Genomic DNA, 21,143 nt, shown 5'->3' on the forward strand with positions numbered 1-21,143 from the left:
CAGAGCTGTTGAAAGTGGGGTGAGGCGGCCTCTCGGGCTCCTTGTCTCCCTTGTGTTTTTCACCCTTTTTTCTTTTTCATCTCTGCCACACATTCCTCAGGGCTGACCATACCCCTGTCTTGGTGGGGGGCTGGGAATTAGGAGGGGGCTTGATTACTCAGGGGAAGCCGCAGTTTTGAATATGCAAGGGAAGCTACCATCTGCAAGGGAGAGCGGCACACAGGGTGAGGAAAGGCAGAATACACTGGGCACGGGTGAGACGGGGCAGAGCAGGAAGGGTGGACCCACATCATAATAAGTAGTGACAGAGGAGCAACGAGCAGAAACACAGAAGAGGTTCCACCAGCAATTGAGATTTCGAGCAGATTCCTGGACAAAAGATTAAAGACATTGGTGGTGAGAACACTTCAGTCTGATGAGTGCAGGGAAGGAAGCCCGTCAGCCTTGCAGAACCCTAGAGGGCCAAGGCTGCAGCTCCAGGAGAGCAAGGGTGGGAGGCCAGAGGGAGAGCGGGGTACAGAACAGTTGGCCTCCCTGTTGGCACTCAGGATGCCTGGGAGCTGGGCCGGGGGTGCCTAGGCAAACCTGCTTGTGTTCAGACCTGCTTGTGTCTTGTAGAAGCGTCTCAGCCTGAAGGCAAACTTGGCCTGATAACTCAGAGGGTCTGTGACTGACACGCAGGATTTCAGTCTGCTTTTTAATGGCTTCAGTTTAACCAACGGAGGATACCCAGACATTTGAGGAAAAACAGACCACAAGATAAATAGAAAAACTGACCCTGGAAGAAATGACTTAGGAATAAAAGGACTTCATACCTCTAGTTACTATATTTCATAGATATCCCAGATACTGCAACTATAAGACTTCTAGTATTGGCTACAAGAAGCCCATTTTGGACTAACATGGCACAGACTGGTTACATAAAGGCTGGACAATAGGCAAAAACTTAGAAAAGGCGCCAGAAAGTGGCCAGCTTTGATGAGGCTTGAGGGGGTGTGATCCGTTAAGAGAACACACAGGTGTGTTTCGCACTTACCCTTGCCTTTTCCTTGAGGATGTTGTGCCATTTAGCATGAGGAAGTCAGGCGGGACTGACTTCCACTGGGCCAAGTTCACAGAGGTTCAGCCAGGCAGCTGGGACTTGACGAAACAGGAGAGGAGGGCACTGACCTCCCAGATCTATGTGCACCCTCCCTTAGAGGCATCTGCCAACTCAAGCTGCTCACTGTCTGCAAGACCCCCCCAAGAAACTCATCAGAATGCAGTAACTGGGAGGCTAAGGAACTGGTGGCCTGGAGACTGCAGCAGCCATGCTGTTCTAGGGGAGACAGGTTGGGGTTCAAGGCCCACCATGGATTGGCCCTGCTTGAGATGGCCAGGGTGCCTCAATGTCAGAGTAACACCATAACAGAAGAAATCAGACTAAGAGGCTGGGCATGGTGGCTCATGCTTGTAATCCCAGCACTTCGGGAAGCAGAGGTGGGTGGATTACTTGAGGTCAGGAGTTCAAGACTAGCCTGGCCAACATGGCAAAACCCTGTCTCTACCAAAAACACAAAAATTACCCTGAGGCCAGGTGCGGTGGCTCATGCCTGTAATCCCAGCTCTTTGGGAGGCTGAGGCGGGCAGACCACCTGAGGTCAGGAGTTTGAGACCATCCTGGCCAACATGGCAAAACCCAATCTCTACTAAAAAATACAAAACATTAGCCAGGCATGGTAGTGAGCACCTGTAATCCCAGGTACTCGGGAGGCTGAGGCAGAATTGCTTGAACCTGGGAGGTGGAGGTTGCAGTGAGCCGAGATGGCGCCATTGCACTCCAGCCCGGGCAACAGAGTGAGACTCCATCTCAAAAAGAATAAATAATCAATCAGGCTAAGAAAGCCTAAAACCAGACTTTTTCAGGATTTAGGCAGTCTGCTAGTCAGAAGAAAACTCTGGAAGAAGATAACGTTCCGAGTCTCCACATGTACTATTTTTAGTACCCATTACTCAGCATCTACTCAATAGTTACCAGCCTTGCTAGAAAGGACTTAATTTGCTGAAAACCAAGAGGGAAACAAAATAGACAATAGAAAGAGACCCAGGCAGGGGTGATTCAGATGTTGGAGTTATAACTATGATATATTCACAAAATAAGGAAAAGATGGAGAATGTTGAGATATCAGGAATCTAACTACTTGAGAGGCAGAGGTAGGAGGATTCTTTAAGCCAAGGAGTTTGAGATTCAGTGAGCTATGATCACACCACTGCACTCCAGCCTGGGTGACAGGAAGACCCTGCCTCAAAAAAAAAAAAAAAAAATCTGAAATCTAACAAAAAGTTAAATGGCAATTCTAGAACTAGAAAACACAAGTGAAATTAAGAATTAAGTAGGTGGTGGCCAGGCCTGGTGGCTCTGTAAACTCAACACTTTGGGAAGCCAAGGTGGGAGGATCACTTGAGCCCAGGAGATGGAGACCAGCCTGGGCAACATCGCAAAAGCCTGGTCTCTACAAAAAATACAAAAATCAGCCAAACGTGGTGGCGGGCACCTATGGTCCCAGATAGGAGGCTGAGGTGGAAGGATTACCTGAGCCCAGGGAGGTAAAGGCTGCAGTGAGCCATGATTGCACAACTGCTCTTCAGCCTGGGCAACAAAGTGAGACCCTGTAACAACAACAACAACAACAACAACAAAACACACACACACACACTAAAGAATTTAGTAGACAGCCGGGCGCGATGGCTAACACCTGTAATCCCAGCACTTTGAGAGCCCAAGGCAGGTGGATAACCTGAGATCAGGAGTTCAAGACCAGCCTGGCCAATATGGTGAAACACTGTCTCTACTAAAAATACAAAAGTTAGCCGGGTGTGGTGGCGGGCGCCTGTAGTCCCAGCTACTCGGGAGGCTGAGGCAGGAGAATTGCTTGAACCTGGGAGGCGGAGGTTGCAATGAGCCGAGATTGTGCCACTGCACTCCAGCCTGGGGGACAGAGCGAGACTGTCTCAAAAAAAAAAAAAAAAAAGAATTTAGTAGTTGATGAGACACTAGATAATGTGGAGTCTTCCTTATCAATGCTTGAAATGCTAGGAAAGATTGACTTGAACAAACCTTTTTTTTTTTTTGAGACGGAGTTTCGCTCCTGTCACCCAGGCTGGAGTGCAATGGGCGATCTTGGCTCACTTCAACCTCCACCTCCTGGGTTCAAGTGATTCTCCTGCTTCAGCTTCCTGAGTAACTGGGAATGTGCCACCACGTCTGGCTAATTTTTGTGTTTTTAGTAGAGACGGGGTTTCACCATGTTAGCCAGGCTGGTCTCGAGCTCCTGACTTCAGGTGATCCTCCCACCTCAGCCTCCCAAAGTGCTGGGATTACAGGCATGAGCCACCACGCCCAGCTTCAAACTTTCTTGAAAGAGACGTCTCACGACCTCTTTAGGAATAACTGAAGCCATACTTCACTAAAATGAAGGATTTACAAGAAGAAACTGGATCTAATTCAGGAGATCAGTGGAAGGAAGTTCCAGGATGGCAGTTTCTAGAAAGCAATTTGGTTCAGAGTCGGGTAAGAGGACTGAAGTTTCCCAGAAGCTTAGGGAAAAGATGGTAAGAGCAGAAAATCAATCTGTAATCTATTACATCTAAATTGATAAATCAAGGGCCGGGTGCAGTGACTGACACCTATAATCTTAGCACTTTGGGAGGCCGAAGCGGGCAGATCACTCAGGGTCAGGAGTTCAAGACCAGCTTGGCCAACATGGAGAAACCCCGTCACTACTAAAAATATACAAATTAGCCGGGTGTGGTGGGGGGCACCTGTAATCCCAGCCACTCAGGAGACAGGGGCAGGAGAATCGCTTGAACCCGGGAGGCGGAGGTTGCAGCGAGCTGAGATTGTGCCACTGCACTCCAGCCTAGGCAACAGTCCACTTCATCTCAAAAAAATTAAAAAGTAGCCGTGTGTGGTGGCTCACACCTGTAATCCCTGCACTTTGGGAGGCCGAGGCAGGTGGATCACGAGGTCAGGAGTTTAAGACCAGCCTGGTCAATATGGTGAAACCCCGTCTCTACTAAAAATACAAAAAATTAGCTGGGCTTGGTGGTGCACGCCTGTAGTCCCAGCTGCTTGGGAGGCTGAGGCAGAAGAATCGCTTGAACCGGGGAGGCAGAGGTTGCAGTGAGTGGAGATTGCAGCCACTGCACTCCAGCCTGGATGACAGACAGAGACTCCACCTCAAATAAATAGATAGATGACAGATATATATATATATATATATACATACACACACACATATATATGTATATATAGAGAGAGAAATAGCATGTTACTTAGACACAGAAGCAGCTCTCAGACTAAACATCTGTAAGTTCCCTCTCACAGTGAGTAGAGTTAGGAGAGGTAGAGGCTGGTGCTTTTCACTATTATTAGCCTGTCTGTGTTATTTGATTTTGTTTTTAATCCCATAAAGACATTACTTTTTGCTAAAGAGAGAGCTACAGTGAAGGAGACAGCCAGACAAACCTGCTCTAGTCCTCCCACTTGGAACAAGCACTTTTCTGGACTCCATATCGCCACCCAGCAGAACCAGAAGAGCAGCCAACTTTCTCCAAAGTCTTGTCCACATCTCCTCGGCCTCTCTAGAGCATGATACCACTGACCACTTCCTTTTTTTATTTTTTATTTATTTATTTAATTTTCCAAGATGGAGTTTCGCTCTTATTGCCCAGGCTGGAGTGTAATGGCATGATCTCGGCTCACTACAACCTCCACCTCCTGGGTTCAAGCTATTCTCCTGCCTCAGCCTCCCAAATAGCTGGGATTACAGGCACCCGCCACCACGCCCAGCTAATTTTTTGTATTTTTAGTAGAGATGGGGTTTCATCAAGTTGGCCAGGCTGGTCTCAAACTCCTGACCTCAGGTGATCCGCCCGCCTCAGCCTCCCAAAATGCTTACAGGCGTGACCACCACACCTGGCCTCACTTTTTTTTTTTTTTTTTTTGTTTGAGACAGAGTTTCGCTCTTTTTCCCAAAGCTGGAATGCAATGGCACGATCTCGGCTCACCGCAACCTCCACCTCTTGGGTTCAAGCAGTTCTCCTGCCTCAGCCTCCCCAGTAGTTGGGATTACAGGCATGCACCACCATGCCTGGCTACTTTTGTATTTTTAGTAAAGACAGGGTTTCTCCATGTGGTCAGGCTGGTCTCCTGACCTCAGGCGATCCACCCGCCTCGGTCCCCCAAAGTGCTGGGATTCCAGGCGTAAGCCACCATGCCCAGCCACACTTCTTTTTAAAAACACTCTCAGCCAGACACAGCGGTTCGTGCCTGTGAACTCAGCACTTTGGGAGGCCGAGGCAGGGGGATTGTTTGAGCCCAGGAGTTCAAGACCAGCCTGAGCAACAAAGACCCCTCCATCTAAAACAAACAAAAAAAGAAGATAAAATTTAAAAACCCCTCTTCTCATGGTTTCTCCCACCTGGGTTTCTGCCTACATTTCAGGCCATTCTCTGCTGTCCTCCTGACTTTTAAGTGTTAGAGAGGTCTGGGGACCAGTTCTAGGCCGTCTTAATATTCGCTTGCCCCTGACATTCTTATCCACTCCGGTGGTTTTATTTACCACCTATGCCCCAATATTCAAACATGCCTGCAGACCAGGTTGCTCTTTTGAGCCCTAGACCTAGATCGATAGTTTCTCCCCATGGATTCTGCATAGGCTCCTCAAATTCAAAATATCCAGTATCGCCCAGGCAAGGTGGCTCGCGCCTGTAATCCCAGCACTTTGGGAGGCTGAGGCAGGTGGATCACTTGAGGTCAGGAGTTCGAGACCAGCCTGGCCATCATGGTGAAACCCCATCTCTACGAAAAATACAAAAATTTGGCAGGTGTGGAGGTGCACACCTGTACTCTCAGCTACTCAGGAGGCTGAGGCAGGAGAATTGCTTGCACCCGGGAGGCAGAGGTTGCAATGAGCCGAGATCACGCCACTGCACTCGAGACTGGGCAACAGAGGGAAGACTGTGTCTCAAAAACAAAATATCCAGTATCCCTCTTTCAGTGTAGACCATCTTAAAAATGGCACCAAAGCACCTTAATACTGTCTTCTCCTGCACCTCCCAATCCCCTTATATAGCCAAGCACCAAGGCTTGTCTAGACATTTCCCACATCTGCCCACCCATCTTCTGTGCTTTGGCCCTGGTGCTAGCTGCCACCTGGATGGCTGTGGTAGCCTCCTAAGTTGCCCCGCTGCTTCTCCTATTGTTCTTGTCCAAACCAGTCTCCACAGTGGCTACAGTGATTTTTTTTTTTCAATAGATACGAGGTCTCACTATATTGCCCATGCTGGTCTTGAACTCCTGGGCTCAAGTAGTCTTGCTGCAGCCTCCCAAAGCGCTAGGATTACAGGTGTGAGCCACCGTGCCCGGCCCCAGTGATCTTAAAATACAAATTTGAGGCCCAACCTGGGCGACAGAGCGAGGCTCCGTCTCAAAAAAAAAAATAATAATAATAATATAATAATACAAATTTGAGTGTCATATTTTACTCTTAGGAGTTTGCATGAAGCCCCAAATCCTCAAGGCGCATATGCCAACGCAGCCCAGGCATAAACTATCCTGCCGACCTTTTCACCTCATCATCAACCAATCCTAACTCTGCTTCCAGCCACGTGGGCTCTTTCTGCCTGGTGGGGGTGACCCAAGCTCCACCTCTTGTTCATCTTACCTCCCAGGAGTGTATGTCAATGTCCCTCCTCTAGGATTTCCTTCGTTTTCTAGATCATCACCTCCCCACTCTCAGCTCTCATCACAGCCGTGGTTGGTCGTCTACCTCCCCTATAGACTGGAAGCTTCGTTCGGGCCGTGGGCTTGGCTGTCCTGCTCACCACGGTGTCCATGCCTTGGGCTCAGATGTTTCACAAGAGTTTGTTGAATGAATGTGGGGAAAGGATGGACAGGGGATAGACGGGTGTGGAGGGCAGGCAGACACGGATCCTGAAAGGTACACACAGACCGAACCTGCAGTGGGAGGGGTCGCCAACAGGACCGACTGGCCGGGGCGGAGGGCAGGGCCGCGGCTGGCGCGCGGCAGGTGGTCGGAGCAGTCGGGGGAGGGAGAGCTGGGCGCTCTCCAGGCTGCGCCTCCGCAGGGGGCGCCCGTGGCCCGGGGCGTGGCCTCGCGCAGCCCCGCCCTCCTCGCCGGCGCCAGGGCAGGCGGGCGGCTGGCAGCTGTGGCGCCGACATGGCTGCGCTGGTGGAGCCGCTGGGGCTGGAGCGGGGTAAGCGCGCGCCAGGGGGCCCTGCCCACCCGGGCCGCGGCCTACATACCCAGCCCCCGGTCCCCGCCCTTCCCGGGTCAGGCCAGTGCGGGTGGGCCAGCGGACCCGGCGGGGGTGGGCGGGGCGGGCGCCGGGGCCGGGCGGTCGCTAGGTGTGGGAGGCTCCCTGGGCGCGGGCCGGGGCGCTGGGCGCCCGCCTTACACCCCGGCCTGTGGAGGGGTCCCGGGGCCGCAGGGCCGCTGGCGGCAGTCTCTCCTGCGCCACCCTGGACTCTGCGGGGTGTCCGACTAGGCTTCGGCCGTCCTCCCCGGACTGTGCGCTCGGCCTCACTCCGCCGCTCTCCTTGCTTCTCTGCGTCTCGGGGTCTCTGACACTCGGGGTTTCTGCGCCCCGCCCCCGCCCCCGCCCCGCAGACGTGTCCCGGGCGGTTGAGCTCCTCGAGCGACTACAGCGCAGCGGGGAGCTGCCGCCGCAGAAGCTGCAGGCCCTCCAGCGAGTTCTGCAGAGCCGCTTCTGCTCCGCTATCCGAGAGGTGAGGGGCGCGCGGCGCAGGGGCGCGAGCTGGTGGCCGTCGTCCTCCTCCTCCTCCTCCTGCTTGTCCCGAGCCCGGAGACTACGCCTCCCGGCAGCTCCCGAGGCGGCCCGCCTTGGGGTGCCAATGCTTCAGCTCAGGGGTTCTTCGGGAGTTGTAGTTTTCTCGGGCTTCTGTTGCGGGGGCGGGGCGGATCCTTGCGTGGTAGCGGGAGAGGGTCTAGAGGCCTGAACTCCTGCGTCTAGGGCTGGAGGAGCTGGCGACTCCCTGATGCCGCTGCCTCCTCACCCAGGTGTATGAGCAGCTTTATGACACGCTGGACATCACCGGCAGCGCCGAGATCCGAGCCCATGCCACAGCCAAGGTGGGCCCCGCACCCCATTGCTCCTGGTGTCTATTTAACTGCCTAGTCGAACTCAGTATCTCCTTCATGCCAGTCATTTCTGTTTCCTCCCTCATGATTTTTGCTAAATCTACGTGCCACCTTACTATTAGTAAATAATCGCACATTTTTAACTTAAATGTCATACTAAGGCGTCTTTAGCAACTGCAAATGGAAACAGTATGGCATGGTTGGCTAGAAGATAACCTTCAACATCTGTACAGTGCAAACCCGGAAAGTCATGGCGCTCAGACCTCTCACTGCACAATAGTTAGATGCTGCTACCTCTTGCTGCTGTCCGGAGGCTCAGATCTCCCTCCAGGCCTGGCTTTCCTCTGTTTAAAAGTAAGATTGAGGCCAGGCACGGTGGCTCACGCCTGTAATCCCAACACTTTGGGATGCCGAGGCAGGTGGATCAGTTGAGGTCAGGAGTTCGAGACCAGCCTGGCCAACATGGTGAAACCCCGTCTCCACAGAAATACAAAAAAAAAAAAAAAGAAAAAGCCGAGCATGGTGGCGAGTGCCTGTAATCCCAGCTGGATTACAACTCCGGAGGCTGAGACAGGAGAATCGCTTGAACCCAGGAGGCCGAGGTTGCAGTGAGCGGAGATCATGCCATTGCACTCCAGCCTGGGCAACAGAGTGAGACTTCATCTCAAAAAAAAAAAAAAAAAAAAAAAAAGTAAGATTGGCAAGTATGGGGTATTCAAGACACACACCAAATGGACACTTTCTCTTGCAAGTGAACAGAAAGAGACGCACAGTCATTACAGGGGGATCGTGCATTGTGCCATGACAAGTGTCCCATGCTTGGGGATAGTAACCCAGGCTAAATCGCTGTCCTCGGTCCACATCCCCCACCCCAGCTTTCATGCCCACCTGGAAGGGGCCCTCATCTTCAGTCACTTTCTCTCTCCCAGGCCACAGTGGCTGCCTTCACAGCCAGCGAGGGCCACGCACATCCCAGGGTAGTGGAGCTACCCAAGACGGATGAGGGCCTAGGCTTCAACATCATGGGTGGCAAAGAGCAAAACTCGCCCATCTACATCTCCCGGGTCATCCCAGGGGGTGTGGCTGACCGCCATGGAGGCCTCAAGCGTGGGGATCAACTGTTGTCGGTGAACGGTGTGGTGAGTGGAGGGCTGAGGCAGGACTGGGGGACACAGTCTGTCTAACGTAGCATAGCCCCTGCTTTTGACATTCACTCAACACACACTGAGTGCTGTCTGTATGGCTAGCCCTGTGCTGGGCAATGTTACAGACTCTTGAGAGATGTTGGCCTCAGCTCCCTACACTCAACCTTCTCTCTCTGGGGAGGGCAGTAGGCCCCGGCTGAAATAGTCCTAATCCAGAGACATAATAATGAAGAAGTGCAAAGTATTGTGACAGCCCAGATGTGGCACCAGGCCAGCGTAGATACAGGAAGGTTTTGCAGAGTAAGGAACATTTGGGTTGGGTGTTAAAGGATGAGTAGGAGTTCTCCAGGCAAACAAGGTACAGGGTGTTCCTGCTGAGGGTACTGTAGATAAGGATACTGACTTGGCATACCTCTGAGCTGAAAAGAAAGGGCTTAGTTCTGATGGAGGTCTGGGGCATGCAGGTAATTAAAATCACTGTGGTTAGGCTGGGTGCGGTGGATCACACCTGTAATCCCAGTACTTTGGGAGGCTGAGGCACGTGGATCACTTGAGGTCAGGAGTTCAAGACCAGCCTGGCCAACATGGTGAAACCCCATCTCTACTAAAAATACAAAAATTAGCCAGGTGTGGTGGCAGGCACCTGTAATCCCAGCTACTTGGGAGGGTGAGGCAGGAGAATCACTTGAACCTGGGAGGCAGAGGTTGCAGTGAGCTGAGATAGCACCACTGCACTCCAGCGTGGGTGACAGAGTGAGACTCCCTCTCAAAAAACAAACAAACAAACAAAACTCACTGTGGTTAGAGTTGAGGGAAGCATAACTGGAGAGATGGCTGGGGTCAGCCATACAGGACCTGAGTGCCAGCCTGAGAAGCTGGGACTTTGTCCCATGGGTGCTGGGGAGCTATGGGAGGGGTGAGCCAGGGATAAACTCAGCTTGCAGGTGCAGAAGGACCACTCTGGGACTCTATGTGAGATGAACTGAGGGGAGAGATTAGAAGCCAGGCCAGGGAGGAGGCTGGGGTAAGAGTCCAGAGAAAAGAGGACGAGGCCTGAGCTGGCCCAGGGCTGTGGGGACAAAAAAGAGGGAGTCAAGGCAGGCGGACATTAGTGGGCTGTGGGCAGGGAGGCCACAAAGATGGGTCTGGACGTTTGGCCAGGGACTGAGGGAACACGGGGCTGTCCCTGACATGGGAATCCTGGGAGGTTTTGGAGGAGGACACTGAACCAGGAGTTAATGACTCCCACGAGGAGGACAGGAGGCATTGACATCTCAGGGCTGGCACCAGGCTCACTAGCAGTGGGTCCCATCTCCCAGTGGGGGCTGGACGAGGGCAGCGGGCCCCAGGCTCAGCTGTCTGTGTTGGGCCCTGCAGAGCGTTGAGGGTGAGCAGCATGAGAAGGCGGTGGAGCTACTGAAGGCGGCCCAGGGCTCGGTGAAGCTGGTTGTCCGTTACACGCCGCGAGTGCTGGAGGAGATGGAGGCCCGGTTCGAGAAGATGCGCTCTGCCCGCCGGCGCCAACAGCATCAGAGCTACTCGTGAGCCCCTGGGTCACCACACCCCTGGGGCCTCCACGGGCTCCCTTTAACCCCAGGCTCCCAAACCAGGCCAATGCTTCCTGGATCTTCCAGCCCTGGCCCCTCCTCTGGGATCCTGACCCTTGACCCTTGGCCCAGGCTCTCACCCCAGGCTAGTTTGGCCAAATCCCCTGGGGAGCCCTTAGCTTCCTTCCATCCCAAGATACGGAACCTACTGTGGCTGGGATCCCTCAGCCCACTTACCTGGGCCCTTGCCTCTGCAACCCCAGTCCTGCCCCTCTTGTCTACCCGGAGCCTCCCTGATCCCGGGTCCCTTCTCCACCCCCCTTGCAGGTCCTTGGAGTCTCGAGGTTGAAACCACAGATCTGGACGTTCACGTGCACTCTCTTCCTGTACAGTATTTATTGTTCCTGGCACTTTATTTAAAGATATTTGACCCTCACTGAGTGTCTGTGTGTCTGTCCTGCATCCCTGGGTTGGTGTCTTGAGATGTGGAGGGAATGCGAGGAGCTGAGGTCAGGCCAAGCCCTTGAGAAACCTTTTCCAGAGTCTGAGAACAGAGGTTAAGACCTCTCCCTAGGTCTGAAGGCGGAGACAGGCCGGCTTCCAAGAGACTAGTCCGAGGGCGGAGGGCGGAGGCAGGGACCCAGTCTGGGTCTGAGTGCTGGGGCAGAACTGAGGAGAACGCCGCCTACCCTTAAGAGCGTCTGAGGGCGAAGGCCAAGTCCCTTCCTCCAGAGTCCTGAAACGCAGCCGGAGCCAGTGGGCGGCCTCTGTGTGGGCGGGGCGGAGCGAACCATTAGCCTCGTCCGCCGGGGGAACCCTGCAGGCCGCACTACTGTCTGCGTGGGAGTCGCGGGTGGGGGTGCCGCGTGCAGTTCCCGAGGCGGGCGCAGGGGTGCAGAATGAGGTGCCCTCGCCCACTGGGCGCTCACTCCACCTTCCAAACACAGCGCGTCTTTCCGGAAGCTGCCCCCGCCTTGAAATCCAACCTTTAGCCTCATCCCGCTGCCCGCCCAGCCCTCGTGTCCCGTGCGGCGCGAGGGCTAGTGCGCGCCACTGCCGGGAGCCGGGGTCGCGACTCGCGTTCCACGCCGCGCGCTACTCGCTCCAGGTGACATCATCCCCCTGCCGGGCTCCGCCTCCCGCCCCAGCCGCCTCACGCCGCGTGCCTATTGGTCGACGCGCCTTATGCCCCGCCTCTCGCTTTCCGCCCGCGCGACCCCTCCCGGCCGGTGTGGAGGTGGGGTCTAGTCGCCGGCCGGCGCCGACGCTCTCTCCCATTGGCCGCTCTTCGCCGTCTGTCAGTCTCCTGTTAAAGGGGCCACGACCGCCCGGGAGCCGTGGGGGGGGAGGGGGAGGGAGGAGGAATTTTTTTGGGGGGAAGGTGGGATTTGGGGGGCGCTGGTGGGCACCCCTGGATCTGGCGGCTGCGGCCTCGCGGGGGGAGGCTGATCGGTGACAGGGGCAGGGGGCTATTTTGGGGGTAGAAGGCAGTGAGAGCGTGAGGGGGAGGGGGGTCCCCAGCGCCCAAGCCGGAGCCAGAGACGCGGAGCCCGCGCGAGCGTCGGAGACAGGGCTCCAGGGCTCCGAAGCGACAGAGCCGGGCCCCGGCCGCTGCCAGGGGCCCCGCCCGGCCCCCCCACTCCACCCCACGTCCCTCCTGCAGCCCAGCTCCGCCCGCAGCCGCCGCGGACCAGGCAGGTAAGAGCCCGGCCCGGCCCTCCTGGCAGCGCCCTCCCTGGGGACCCCTTGGCGAGCCTCCCCCGCCTCCCCGAGATCCCGGATTCCCTTCCTCATCCCAGGGGACCCCCGAGCCCAGATTTCACACCCCAACCCCGGGGACTCAGGCGTGCCCCTCCCGGCGCCCAGAGTCCCCGACCGAACCCTAGAATCCCGGGCGCACCGCCGCCTCGCGCCTCCTCCAGGGCCCAGGAGCTTGGATTTCCCGGTCCGGCCCCGGGACCCCTCCTAGAGCCTAGATCCCCCTTCCTGACCCTGTCCTGGGAGCTCCAGACACCCGCCGCGGCGGTGCCAGACTCCCCAGACGCGTCCGCATCGTCCCCGCTTCGCGCACTCCGTCTCCCGTCGCCAGCCTCGGGCTTGCACAGCCGGCTGCGTCCCACGGTCCAGGCAGGCTCGGCGGCCGCCCTGGACACAGGCCCGCTCTGGAGCTGTCCATGGTCAGCGCGCTCGGCAGCCTCGCCTCCCCCCACCTCCTGCCGCCGCCACCAGGGAGGGGGCGCAGGCGGCGCGGGGATCCCCCCGCCGCGCCTTTGACCCGGGAATACCCGGGCCCTCCCCGACCAGGGCGCCCCAGCCTCTGGGTTCTGCCTGCCAGGCTCGTGGCCCCGTCCTCGGCACCCCAGGTTCCTGGGACTCCAGCTGCTCCCTGAGGATCCAGGGCTTCTGAATTTTCTTGTTCTGGTCGCCGTGGGGACCATGGCACCCGGGGATGCAGCTCCCACCCCGTTCGGGAAGCCTGTCCGTGTCTACACCTCTGCTGGCCCCAGGTGGTAGCCCTCACCCCGTCAGCACCTAGGAATCCTGTTCCCCAGCGTTTGCTCTGCTTAGAACCCCGTTCAACAGCCGCTGTGCCCTGCAGACACACAGACTTAGCCTCCTGGCACCCAGCATCTGCTCCCCGAGGGACTCAGGCGCCATGACTCCCTTCCTTTGGGGGACCCGGAATGTGATTCTCAATGCAGTTCTCTGACTTCTGTTCACACTCCCACTTGGGGACCTAAATGTCTTGGTCCCAGTCTCCTATCCCCTCAGGGACCCAGGAGTTCAGACCCCAGCTTCCGTACTGCCCACCAGCTTTTACCGAGGCTGTCTGCCTCAACTCTCTCTCCAAACAAGACCTCAGGCTCTCACCTTCCAATCCCCCATCATTTACCTCCACAAGGATTCAGGAGTCCAGGCTCCCAGCTCTGTCCACTGCCCTCCCCAGCAGGTATCTAGTTTCTCAGGTCTCACTTTTAGGAAGCAGGTCTTCACAGCCTCATCACTCTGCCCCATCAACTTCACATCTCCTGTGGCCCTACCAAACCCCTGTCTCATCCTCATGTCACCCCAGGTGGCGGGCTTCAGGACTCTCTACTCTTTCCCCTAAGACGCAGCTTGCTGAGATGTTTCTAGCACTCCATTGCCCCCTGAGGCTCAGATGAGTTCCCCTTCTCCAAGTACACTCTCCCAGGCCAATGAGCCAAACACACATCACCTCCTCCAGATGTATTCTGTGGCCTGGGCTCATAAGGAGATCTAGAAGCTACCTGCTGCCATACAAATTTCTTTCTTTCTTTCTTTCTTTTTATTTATTTATTTATTTATTTATTTATTTATTTATTTATTTTGAGACAAGGTCTCTGTTGCCCGGGCTGGAGTGGACTGGCACAATCACAGCTCACTGCAGCCTCCACCTCCTGGGCTCAGGTGATCTTCCCACCTTAGCCTCCTGAGTAGCTGGGACCACAGGCACTCACCACCAGGCCTGGCTAATTAAAAAAAAATTTTTTTGGCCAGGCGCGGTGGCTCATGCCGGTAATCCCAGCACTTTGGGAGGCTGAAGCGGGCGGATCACCTGAGGTCAGGATTTTGAGACCAGCCTGGCCAACATGGAGAAACCCTGTCTCTGCTAAAAATACAAAATTAGCCAGGCGTGGTGGCACATGCCTGTAATCCCAGCTACTCAGGAGGCTGAGGCAGCAGAGTCGTTTGAACCCTGGAGGCGGAGGTTGCATTGAGCTGAGATCGCGCCACTGCACTCCAGCCTGAACGACGAGCGAAACTCCGTCTCAAAAAAAAATTTTTATTTATTTATTTATTTATTTATTTATTTATTTATTTATTTATTTATTGTAGAGATGGGGGTTTCGCCATGTTGCCCAGACTGGTCTGAAACTCCTAGGCTCAAGCGATCCTTCTCTGTCGGCTCCCAAAAGTGCTGGGATTACAGGCATGGCCATCGTGCCTGGCCGGGCCACATTTCTTGTCGCACATGTGTTCTTGCATTGCTCCATGTTCTAGATTCCTTCTAAACACCAGAACACTCCCAGCTGATGTCTGTTCTGTGTTCCATTTTCATTTCAGGCATGGTCTGAGTTCTAGGCCAGATGCCAATTTTTTTTTTTTTTTTTTTTTTGAGACGGAGTTTCACTCTTGTTGCCCAGGCTGGAGTGCAATGCTGCGATCTTGGCTCACCACAACCTCTGCCTCCCGCGTTCAAGCGATTCTCCTGCCTCAGCCTCCTGAGTAGCTGGGATTACAGGCGCCTACCACCATGCCCGGCTAATTTTTTGTATTTTTAGTAGAGATGGGGGTTTCTCCATGTTGGTCAGATTAGTCTCGAGTTCCCGACCTCAGGTGATCACCCACCTCAGCCTCCCAAAGTGCTGGGATTATAGGCGTGAGCCACTGTGCACAGCCTTTGTTTTTTTCATATATTTAGATAAGACCCCTGAGCCAGATTCTGATCCCACCGTATCCTCAGACATGTTCCAAAGTTCTAACAACAAGTCCTTCCTTCTTTGCTAAATGTTCATTTCAAGTGTGTTCCAGGTTTCAGCCACATTGTTCTAGATTCCATTCTCTTCCCAGGAACAATCTAACTTCTAAGATGTGTGCGTTCCAAGTATGTGCTCTAGGCTTCCTAATTCGTGCCATTGATTCTAGAATGCCCTTCCCTGTTTCCCTGTTTTAGGTTCTAAGGAAGTTCTATCTAATTGCACATTCTTTTTTGTTGTTGTTGTTTAGTTGTTGTTTTTTTTTTTTTTTTTTTTGGCGGGGGATGGAGTCTCACTCTGTCCCCCAGGCTGGAGTGCAGTGGCGCGATCTCGGCTCACTGCAAGCTCCGCCTTCCGGGTTCACACCATTTTCCTGCCTCAGCCTCTCGAGTAGCTGGGACAACAGGCGCCCACCACCACGCCCGGCTAATTTTTTGTAGAGACAGGGTATCACCGTGTTAGCCAGGATGGTCTCTATCTGTTAACCTCGTGATCCACCTGCCTCTGCCTCCCAAAGTGTTGGGATTACAGGCAGGAGCCACCACGCCCGGCCTGTTGTTTAGTTTTTATGTTATTTTTGAGACGGAGTCTCACTCTGTCACCCAGGCTGGAGTGCAGTGGTATGATCTCCGCTCACTGCAACCTCTGCCTCCCGGGTTCAAGCAATTCTCCTGCCTCAGCCTCCCAAATAGCTGGGACTACAGGCACATGCCACCACGCCTGGCTAATTTTTTTTGTATTTTTAATAGAGACAGGGTTTTGCCATGTTGGCCAGGCTGGTCTCGAACTCCTGACCTCAAGTGATCCCCCTCCTGCCTCCCAAAGTGCTGGGATTACAGGTGTGAGCCACCACGCCCGGCCTGTTATCGTTGTTTAGACATTGGATCTCATTATGTTACTGAGGCGATCCTCTCACCTTGGCCTTCCAAAGTGCTGGAATTACAAGCATGAGCCACTGTGCCTGGCCCTAATTTCACATTCTTTTTTTTTTTGAGATCGAGTCTCACTCTGTTGCCCAGGCCAGAGTGCAGTGACGCAATCCCGGCTCACTGCAACCTCCGCCTCCCGTGTTCAAGCAAATTCTCCTGCCTCAGCCCCTTGAGGAGCTGGGATTACAGGTGTGTACCACCATGCCTGGCTAATTTTTGTGTTTTTAGTAGAGATGGGGTTTCACCATGTTGGCTAGGCTGGTCTCGAAATCCTGACCTCAAATGATCCCCTGGGCTCAGCCTCCCAAAATGCTGGGATTACAGGCGTGAACCACCACACCCGGCCTCATGTTCTTAAATGTAAAAGATTCCCAGTGAAGTGTTCTACATAATGTTTTCCTTCCCCCGGTTCTAGGTTCTAGGCCCATTCATTTTCTGTCATTATTTCCCCAGTGCAGCCTTAGTTTAGAACTTGTCCCCTGGTGGATCGTGGGTTTTCTCCTCCATCTGCCACTTTGGCATTCTAAGCTTGTTCTAGGCTCTCTCTTCTTCTGGAGCCTTCAGCCTAGAAATGTCCTTATATCCAGAACAGCCCCCCTCCTTTGCCAGCCTCAGTCTTTATTCCAGGAAATGCTCAATTCTCAACATGCATCCTTTTGATCCCTCCCCCTCCCCGCCCTATAGACACTTGTAAGTTCCAAGCAAACTCTTAGACACATGATAAAACCAAGGATGTGACTCCTGCTATATTCTTCTTTAAAAATGTAATTAAATTTTTAAAAATCTATTTATTTATTTATTTTGAGACCAGGTTATGAGACTGGTTAATTTTTGTATTTTTTTGTAGAGACAGGGTTTCACCATGTTTCCCAGGCTGGTCTCAAACCCCTGGGCTCGAGTGATCCTCCCACCTTGGCCTCCCATAGTGCTGGGATTACAGGCATGAGCCACTGCGCCTGGCCCCCTGCTATATTCTGTGTTATACCTTCATCCCTAGCAGGCTCTGAGTTCTAGATTTTATCTGCTGACATGTGTTGCATTAGGTATATTAATGGGTGTCATTATGTATGTGGGGTTCTGGGGTGACCTGGACACTAAGTTATTGGGTTGCTCTTGGCTGGTTCTAGATTATAGGCTTCAGAACTTAGTTCTAGATTACTCTACTTAGGCCTATGAGCGGTTCTTACCCCAAGCCATTGAAAGCGTGGAAGCGTAAGTCTATTCCCCACCCTGTACTGTGTGTAGTAACCTTCTAGGTTCTATGTCCAGCCTTGCTGTGTTTTTTATTTCCTTCTCGGTCAATTTAAGGCTCTGGAACAGCCTCCCCAAAACATCTGCGTTGCATCGTCAGAGTGGGTTGCTGGTTTTAGATATCATGTTGGGGCTGGGCGCGGTGGCTCATGCCTATAATCTCAGCACTTTGGGAGGCCGAGGCGGGTGGATCACGAGGTCAGGAGATTGAGCTCATCCTGGCTAACATGGTGAAACCCGTCTCTACTAAACATACAAAAAATAATTAGCCGGGCGTGGCGGCACGAGCCTGTAGTCGCAGTTACTTGGGAAGCTGAGGCAGGAGAATCGCTTGAACCCGGGAGGCAGAGGTTGCAGTGAGCCGAGATCGCGCCAGCGCACTCCAGCCTGGGCGATAGAGTGAGACTCCGTCTCAAAAAAAAAAATAGAGATCATGTTGGTTTTTTGCCTATGGCTGGCTTGCCCTCTTAGAATCGTTTTCCTGAATCTTTCCTCTGAGTGCTGGGATTCGCCTGCCTAGATTCTCAGATGCACCACTTCAAACACCCAAGGGGACAGGAACCCAGCTGCCTCCTCTCCCAGGGCCCACGGCCCTCAGGCCCTCCTCTCCTCACAGAAGTCCAAGGCCCCATTCCCAGGCTGTGGACACAGTCCGCATATTGGGCGGGGCTGGGAATTATCCACGCTCAGAACCGGTTATGCGTTGCCCGCAGGGAGAGAAGGAAAAGAAGGAACTGAGTGAAAGTCCCTCCTGCTTTCGGCCGGGCCAGCTGGACCCGTCGGACCTGATGTGTGTGGAGGGAGCGGTTCAGGGGGCCTGGCTTCATCTCCGCCCTGCCCCTGGCTCTAGGGACCCAAGTCCAGGCTTCCCGCCCCAGAAACCCCGCCCCTTCCTTGTCCCCCGCCCTTGGGTATAGCTTCAAGAGGGCTGGGGCTGGGGTTGGTGGGAGCGTCCCAGAACTCCTGGGTCCTGGAGGAGGAGCTGTGCACCCAGGGGCCTGGGGGAGGAGGAGCCTGAAGCCTGGGACTTCTGGGTCTGAGCGAGGAAGCTGAGAGCCCAGACTGTTGTCTCTTAGGGGAGGAGAGGGGTGCGGTCTCCGACTCCTGGGAATGGGGAGGTGGGGGCTGGAGGCGCAGGCTCCTGGGGTCTGAGAGACGAAACGGACTGGGTCTTAGACTCCTGTGACCTGAGGGAGGCGGGAGCTAGTTCTTGGACTTCTGGGTCGTGAAGAGGGTGAAGAAGTGACAAGCATGGTCCTGGCCATACTGGTATATTTTTTGTTTTTGTTTTTGTTTTTTGTTTTTTGAGACTGGGTCTCTCTATATCGCCAAGCTGGAGTGCAGTGGCACGATCTTGGCTCACCGCAACCTCTGCCTCCCGGGTTCAAGCGATTCTCCTGCCTCAGCCTCCCGAGTAGCTGGGACTACAGGTGCGTGCCACCACGCAAGCTAATTTTTGTATTTTTAGTAGAGATGGGGTTTCACCATGTTGGCCAGGCTGGGCTCAATCTCTTGACCTCGTGATCCGCCAGCCTCAGCCTCCCAAAGTGCTGGGATTACATGAGTGGGCCACCTTGCCCGGCCGTTACTGTGTTGTTGTTTTTTTTTTTTTTGAAATGGAATCTCAGACTGTTGCCCAGGCTGGAGTTCAGTGGTGCTATCTCGGCTCACTCTAACCTCCACCTCCCGGGTTCAAGCGATTCTTGTGCCTCAGCCTCCCCAGTGGCTGGGACTACAGGCGCATGCCACCATGCCCGGCTAATTTTTTTTTGTATTTTTAGTAGAGACGGGGGTCACCATGTTGCACAGCCTGGTCTTGAACTCCTGACCTCAAGTGATCTGCCCATCTCGGCCTCCCAAAGTGCTGGGATTACAGGCATGAGCCACTGCGCCCAGTCCTGGCCTTGCTTTTTTTTTTTTTTTCTTTTCCCAAATGGAGTAGGTCTTTAGATTCTTAGGGAGCCGGGGTCCAGATTTCTGGGAAATTGACGGAGGCAGGAGTTGGGCTGGCTAGTAGGTGAGACCAACCCTGTGACATTATACAGGTAACCACATCCTAGTGACCTAATCCTGGGTCCCTTGGCCCTGTGGCCTTCTTAAGGCATGGTTCTGGTCTGGGCCTCAGTTTTCCTACCCATGCAGTGGGTTGAGGGGGATTCTCAGTAGAGCCAGAATAGGTAGACACTGATTTTCTCCACATTCACTCATATGATACCAGGGTCGGCCAGCTTTGGTTCCTTTGAGTGGGCTAGGCTTAGGTTTGCTGCCAGTGTCTGTTGGAGTCTGACCTCAGTTTTCCCAAATCCTCTCACCCAGGTAGCCAGGACTGTTTTCCTAAGAGCAATGGCACAGGCACAGTGGCATACTTTGGGATGCTGAGGCAGGAGGATCCCTTGAGTCCAGGAGTGAGACCTCATCTCCACAAAAAAAAAAAAAAAAAAAAAAGGTCAGGCGCGGTGGCTCATGTCTGTAATCCCAGCACTTTGGGAGGCCAAGGCAGGCAGATCACGAGGTCAGGAATTCAAGACCAGCCTAGCCAACATGGTGAAACCCTGTCTCTACTAAAAATACAAAAATTAGCTGGGCATGGTGGCGGGTTCCTGTAATCCCAGCTACTCGGGAGGCTGAGGGAGGAGAATTGCTTGAACCTGGACCCGGGAGGTGGAGGCTGCAGTGAGCCGAGATCGCATCACTGCACTCCAGCCTCGGTGACAGATCACTCCAGCTAAAAAAAAAAAAAAAAAAAAAAAGATAGAAAGTAGGGAAAGGAAAAGAAAAGAAAAGAAAAGAAAAAAATTAGCCAGGTATGCTGGTGTGTGCCTGTAGTCGCAGCTACTCAGGAGGCTGAGTTGGGAGGACTGCTCGAGTCTGGGTCGTTCAGGCTGCAGTGGGCCGTGATCGCGCCACTGAACTCCAGCCTGGGTGACAGAGTGAGACCCTGTTAAAAAAAAAAAAAAAGAATAGGCCTCAGTTTCCCCTGGCAGCACCTGGTGGCCAATCTTTGGTTTGCCCGGTGGAGTGACAGGGTGGCGGTGCCTGTTTCCCAGTGTCATGATCACAGTGCCTGGGCCTCAGTTTCTTCTGCGCAGTGCTTGGTTTGCCCCCAACTATTTCCCCTACGTGGTATCCGAGTGCCTGTGCCTCAGTTTCTCTGTTGTGCCTTGACAAGGCCGGTCTGTTCCTTGCCCTCCCCGCCCCGCAGGCCCGCACCGCCGCCATGATGTGCGAGGTGATGCCCACCATCAGCGAGGATGGCCGGCGGGGCTCGGCGCTGGGCCCGGACGAGGCGGGCGGGGAGCTGGAGCGCCTCATGGTCACGATGCTCACGGAGCGCGAGCGCCTGCTGGAGACGCTGCGCGAGGCACAGGACGGGTTGGCTACAGCGCAGCTGCGGCTGCGCGAGCTCGGCCACGAGAAGGACTCGCTGCAGCGCCAGCTCAGCATCGCGCTGCCCCAGGTCTGGGCGGGACAGGGGCGGGGCCTGAGGGGGCGGGGCCTCGGGGGGAAGAAGGCGGTCCGGAAGGGGCCGGGCTTGGCGCCTGGAAGGGAGGAGTCTGGGCGAGGCTTGCCGTTAATGGGCGGGGCCTGAGTGGCAAGGGACAGCGGG

The 21,143-nt window shown here is 54.4% G+C and overlaps 3 protein-coding genes across 6 annotated transcripts in view; 2 read left to right on the forward strand and 1 right to left on the reverse strand.

Moving 5' to 3' along the window:
* Positions 1 to 6,903: 6,903 nt before the first annotated feature.
* Positions 6,904 to 11,293, forward strand: LIN7B (lin-7 homolog B, crumbs cell polarity complex component). Of its 3 annotated transcripts, none has more exons than XM_063600485.1 (6): positions 6,904 to 7,260; positions 7,478 to 7,792; positions 8,085 to 8,156; positions 9,095 to 9,304; positions 10,688 to 10,851; positions 11,185 to 11,293. In XM_063600485.1, the coding sequence occupies exons 1-6, from the start codon at positions 6,919 to 6,921 to the stop codon at positions 11,204 to 11,206; spliced, it is 1,125 nt and encodes a 374-aa protein (XP_063456555.1). In that variant the 5' UTR covers positions 6,904 to 6,918; the 3' UTR covers positions 11,207 to 11,293. The 3 variants fall into 3 exon arrangements, with proteins under 3 accessions (XP_063456555.1, XP_034802262.1, XP_034802263.1); XM_034946371.2 differs by having other exon boundaries at positions 7,103 to 7,260; positions 7,674 to 7,792; XM_034946372.3 differs by lacking the exon at positions 9,095 to 9,304 and having other exon boundaries at positions 7,127 to 7,260; positions 7,674 to 7,792.
* Positions 11,294 to 11,405: 112 nt separating this feature from the next.
* C20H19orf73 (chromosome 20 C19orf73 homolog) lies at positions 11,406 to 11,855 on the reverse strand. The gene has a single exon (XM_055103543.3). The coding sequence runs from the start codon at positions 11,853 to 11,855 to the stop codon at positions 11,466 to 11,468; it is 390 nt and encodes a 129-aa protein (XP_054959518.2). The 3' UTR covers positions 11,406 to 11,465.
* A 566-nt stretch (positions 11,856 to 12,421) lies between these two features.
* Positions 12,422 to 21,143, forward strand: part of PPFIA3 (PTPRF interacting protein alpha 3) — a 31,458-nt gene continuing 22,736 nt past the window's right edge. For both annotated transcript variants that reach the window (XM_003814310.6, XM_008966928.5), the window contains exons 1-2: positions 12,422 to 12,555; positions 20,739 to 20,993. In XM_003814310.6, the coding sequence (XP_003814358.1) occupies positions 20,754 to 20,993 (240 nt within the window). In that variant the 5' untranslated portion in view covers positions 12,422 to 12,555; positions 20,739 to 20,753. The remainder of the gene's footprint in view (positions 12,556 to 20,738; positions 20,994 to 21,143) is intronic.

This window comes from Pan paniscus, chromosome 20, assembly GCF_029289425.2.
Source record: "Pan paniscus chromosome 20, NHGRI_mPanPan1-v2.0_pri, whole genome shotgun sequence".
In the NCBI taxonomy this organism is placed as follows: Eukaryota; Metazoa; Chordata; class Mammalia; order Primates; family Hominidae; genus Pan; species Pan paniscus.

What these genes read in the sequence shown, in the direction of transcription:
- C20H19orf73 (XM_055103543.3), bottom strand. Translation starts at nt 11,855, where the DNA reads ATGAGGCTAAAGGTTGGATTTCAAGGCGGGGGCAGCTTCCGGAAAGAC.
- LIN7B (XM_063600485.1), top strand. Translation starts at nt 6,919, where the DNA reads ATGTGGGGAAAGGATGGACAGGGGATAGACGGGTGTGGAGGGCAGGCA. An exon ending in GCCGCTGGGGCTGGAGCGGG is followed by an intron (nt 7,261 to 7,477) that starts GTAAGCGCGCGC and finishes CGGCCTGTGGAG; the next exon opens with GGGTCCCGGGGCCGCAGGGC. An exon ending in GAGCCCATGCCACAGCCAAG is followed by an intron (nt 8,157 to 9,094) that starts GTGGGCCCCGCA and finishes TCTCTCTCCCAG; the next exon opens with GCCACAGTGGCTGCCTTCAC.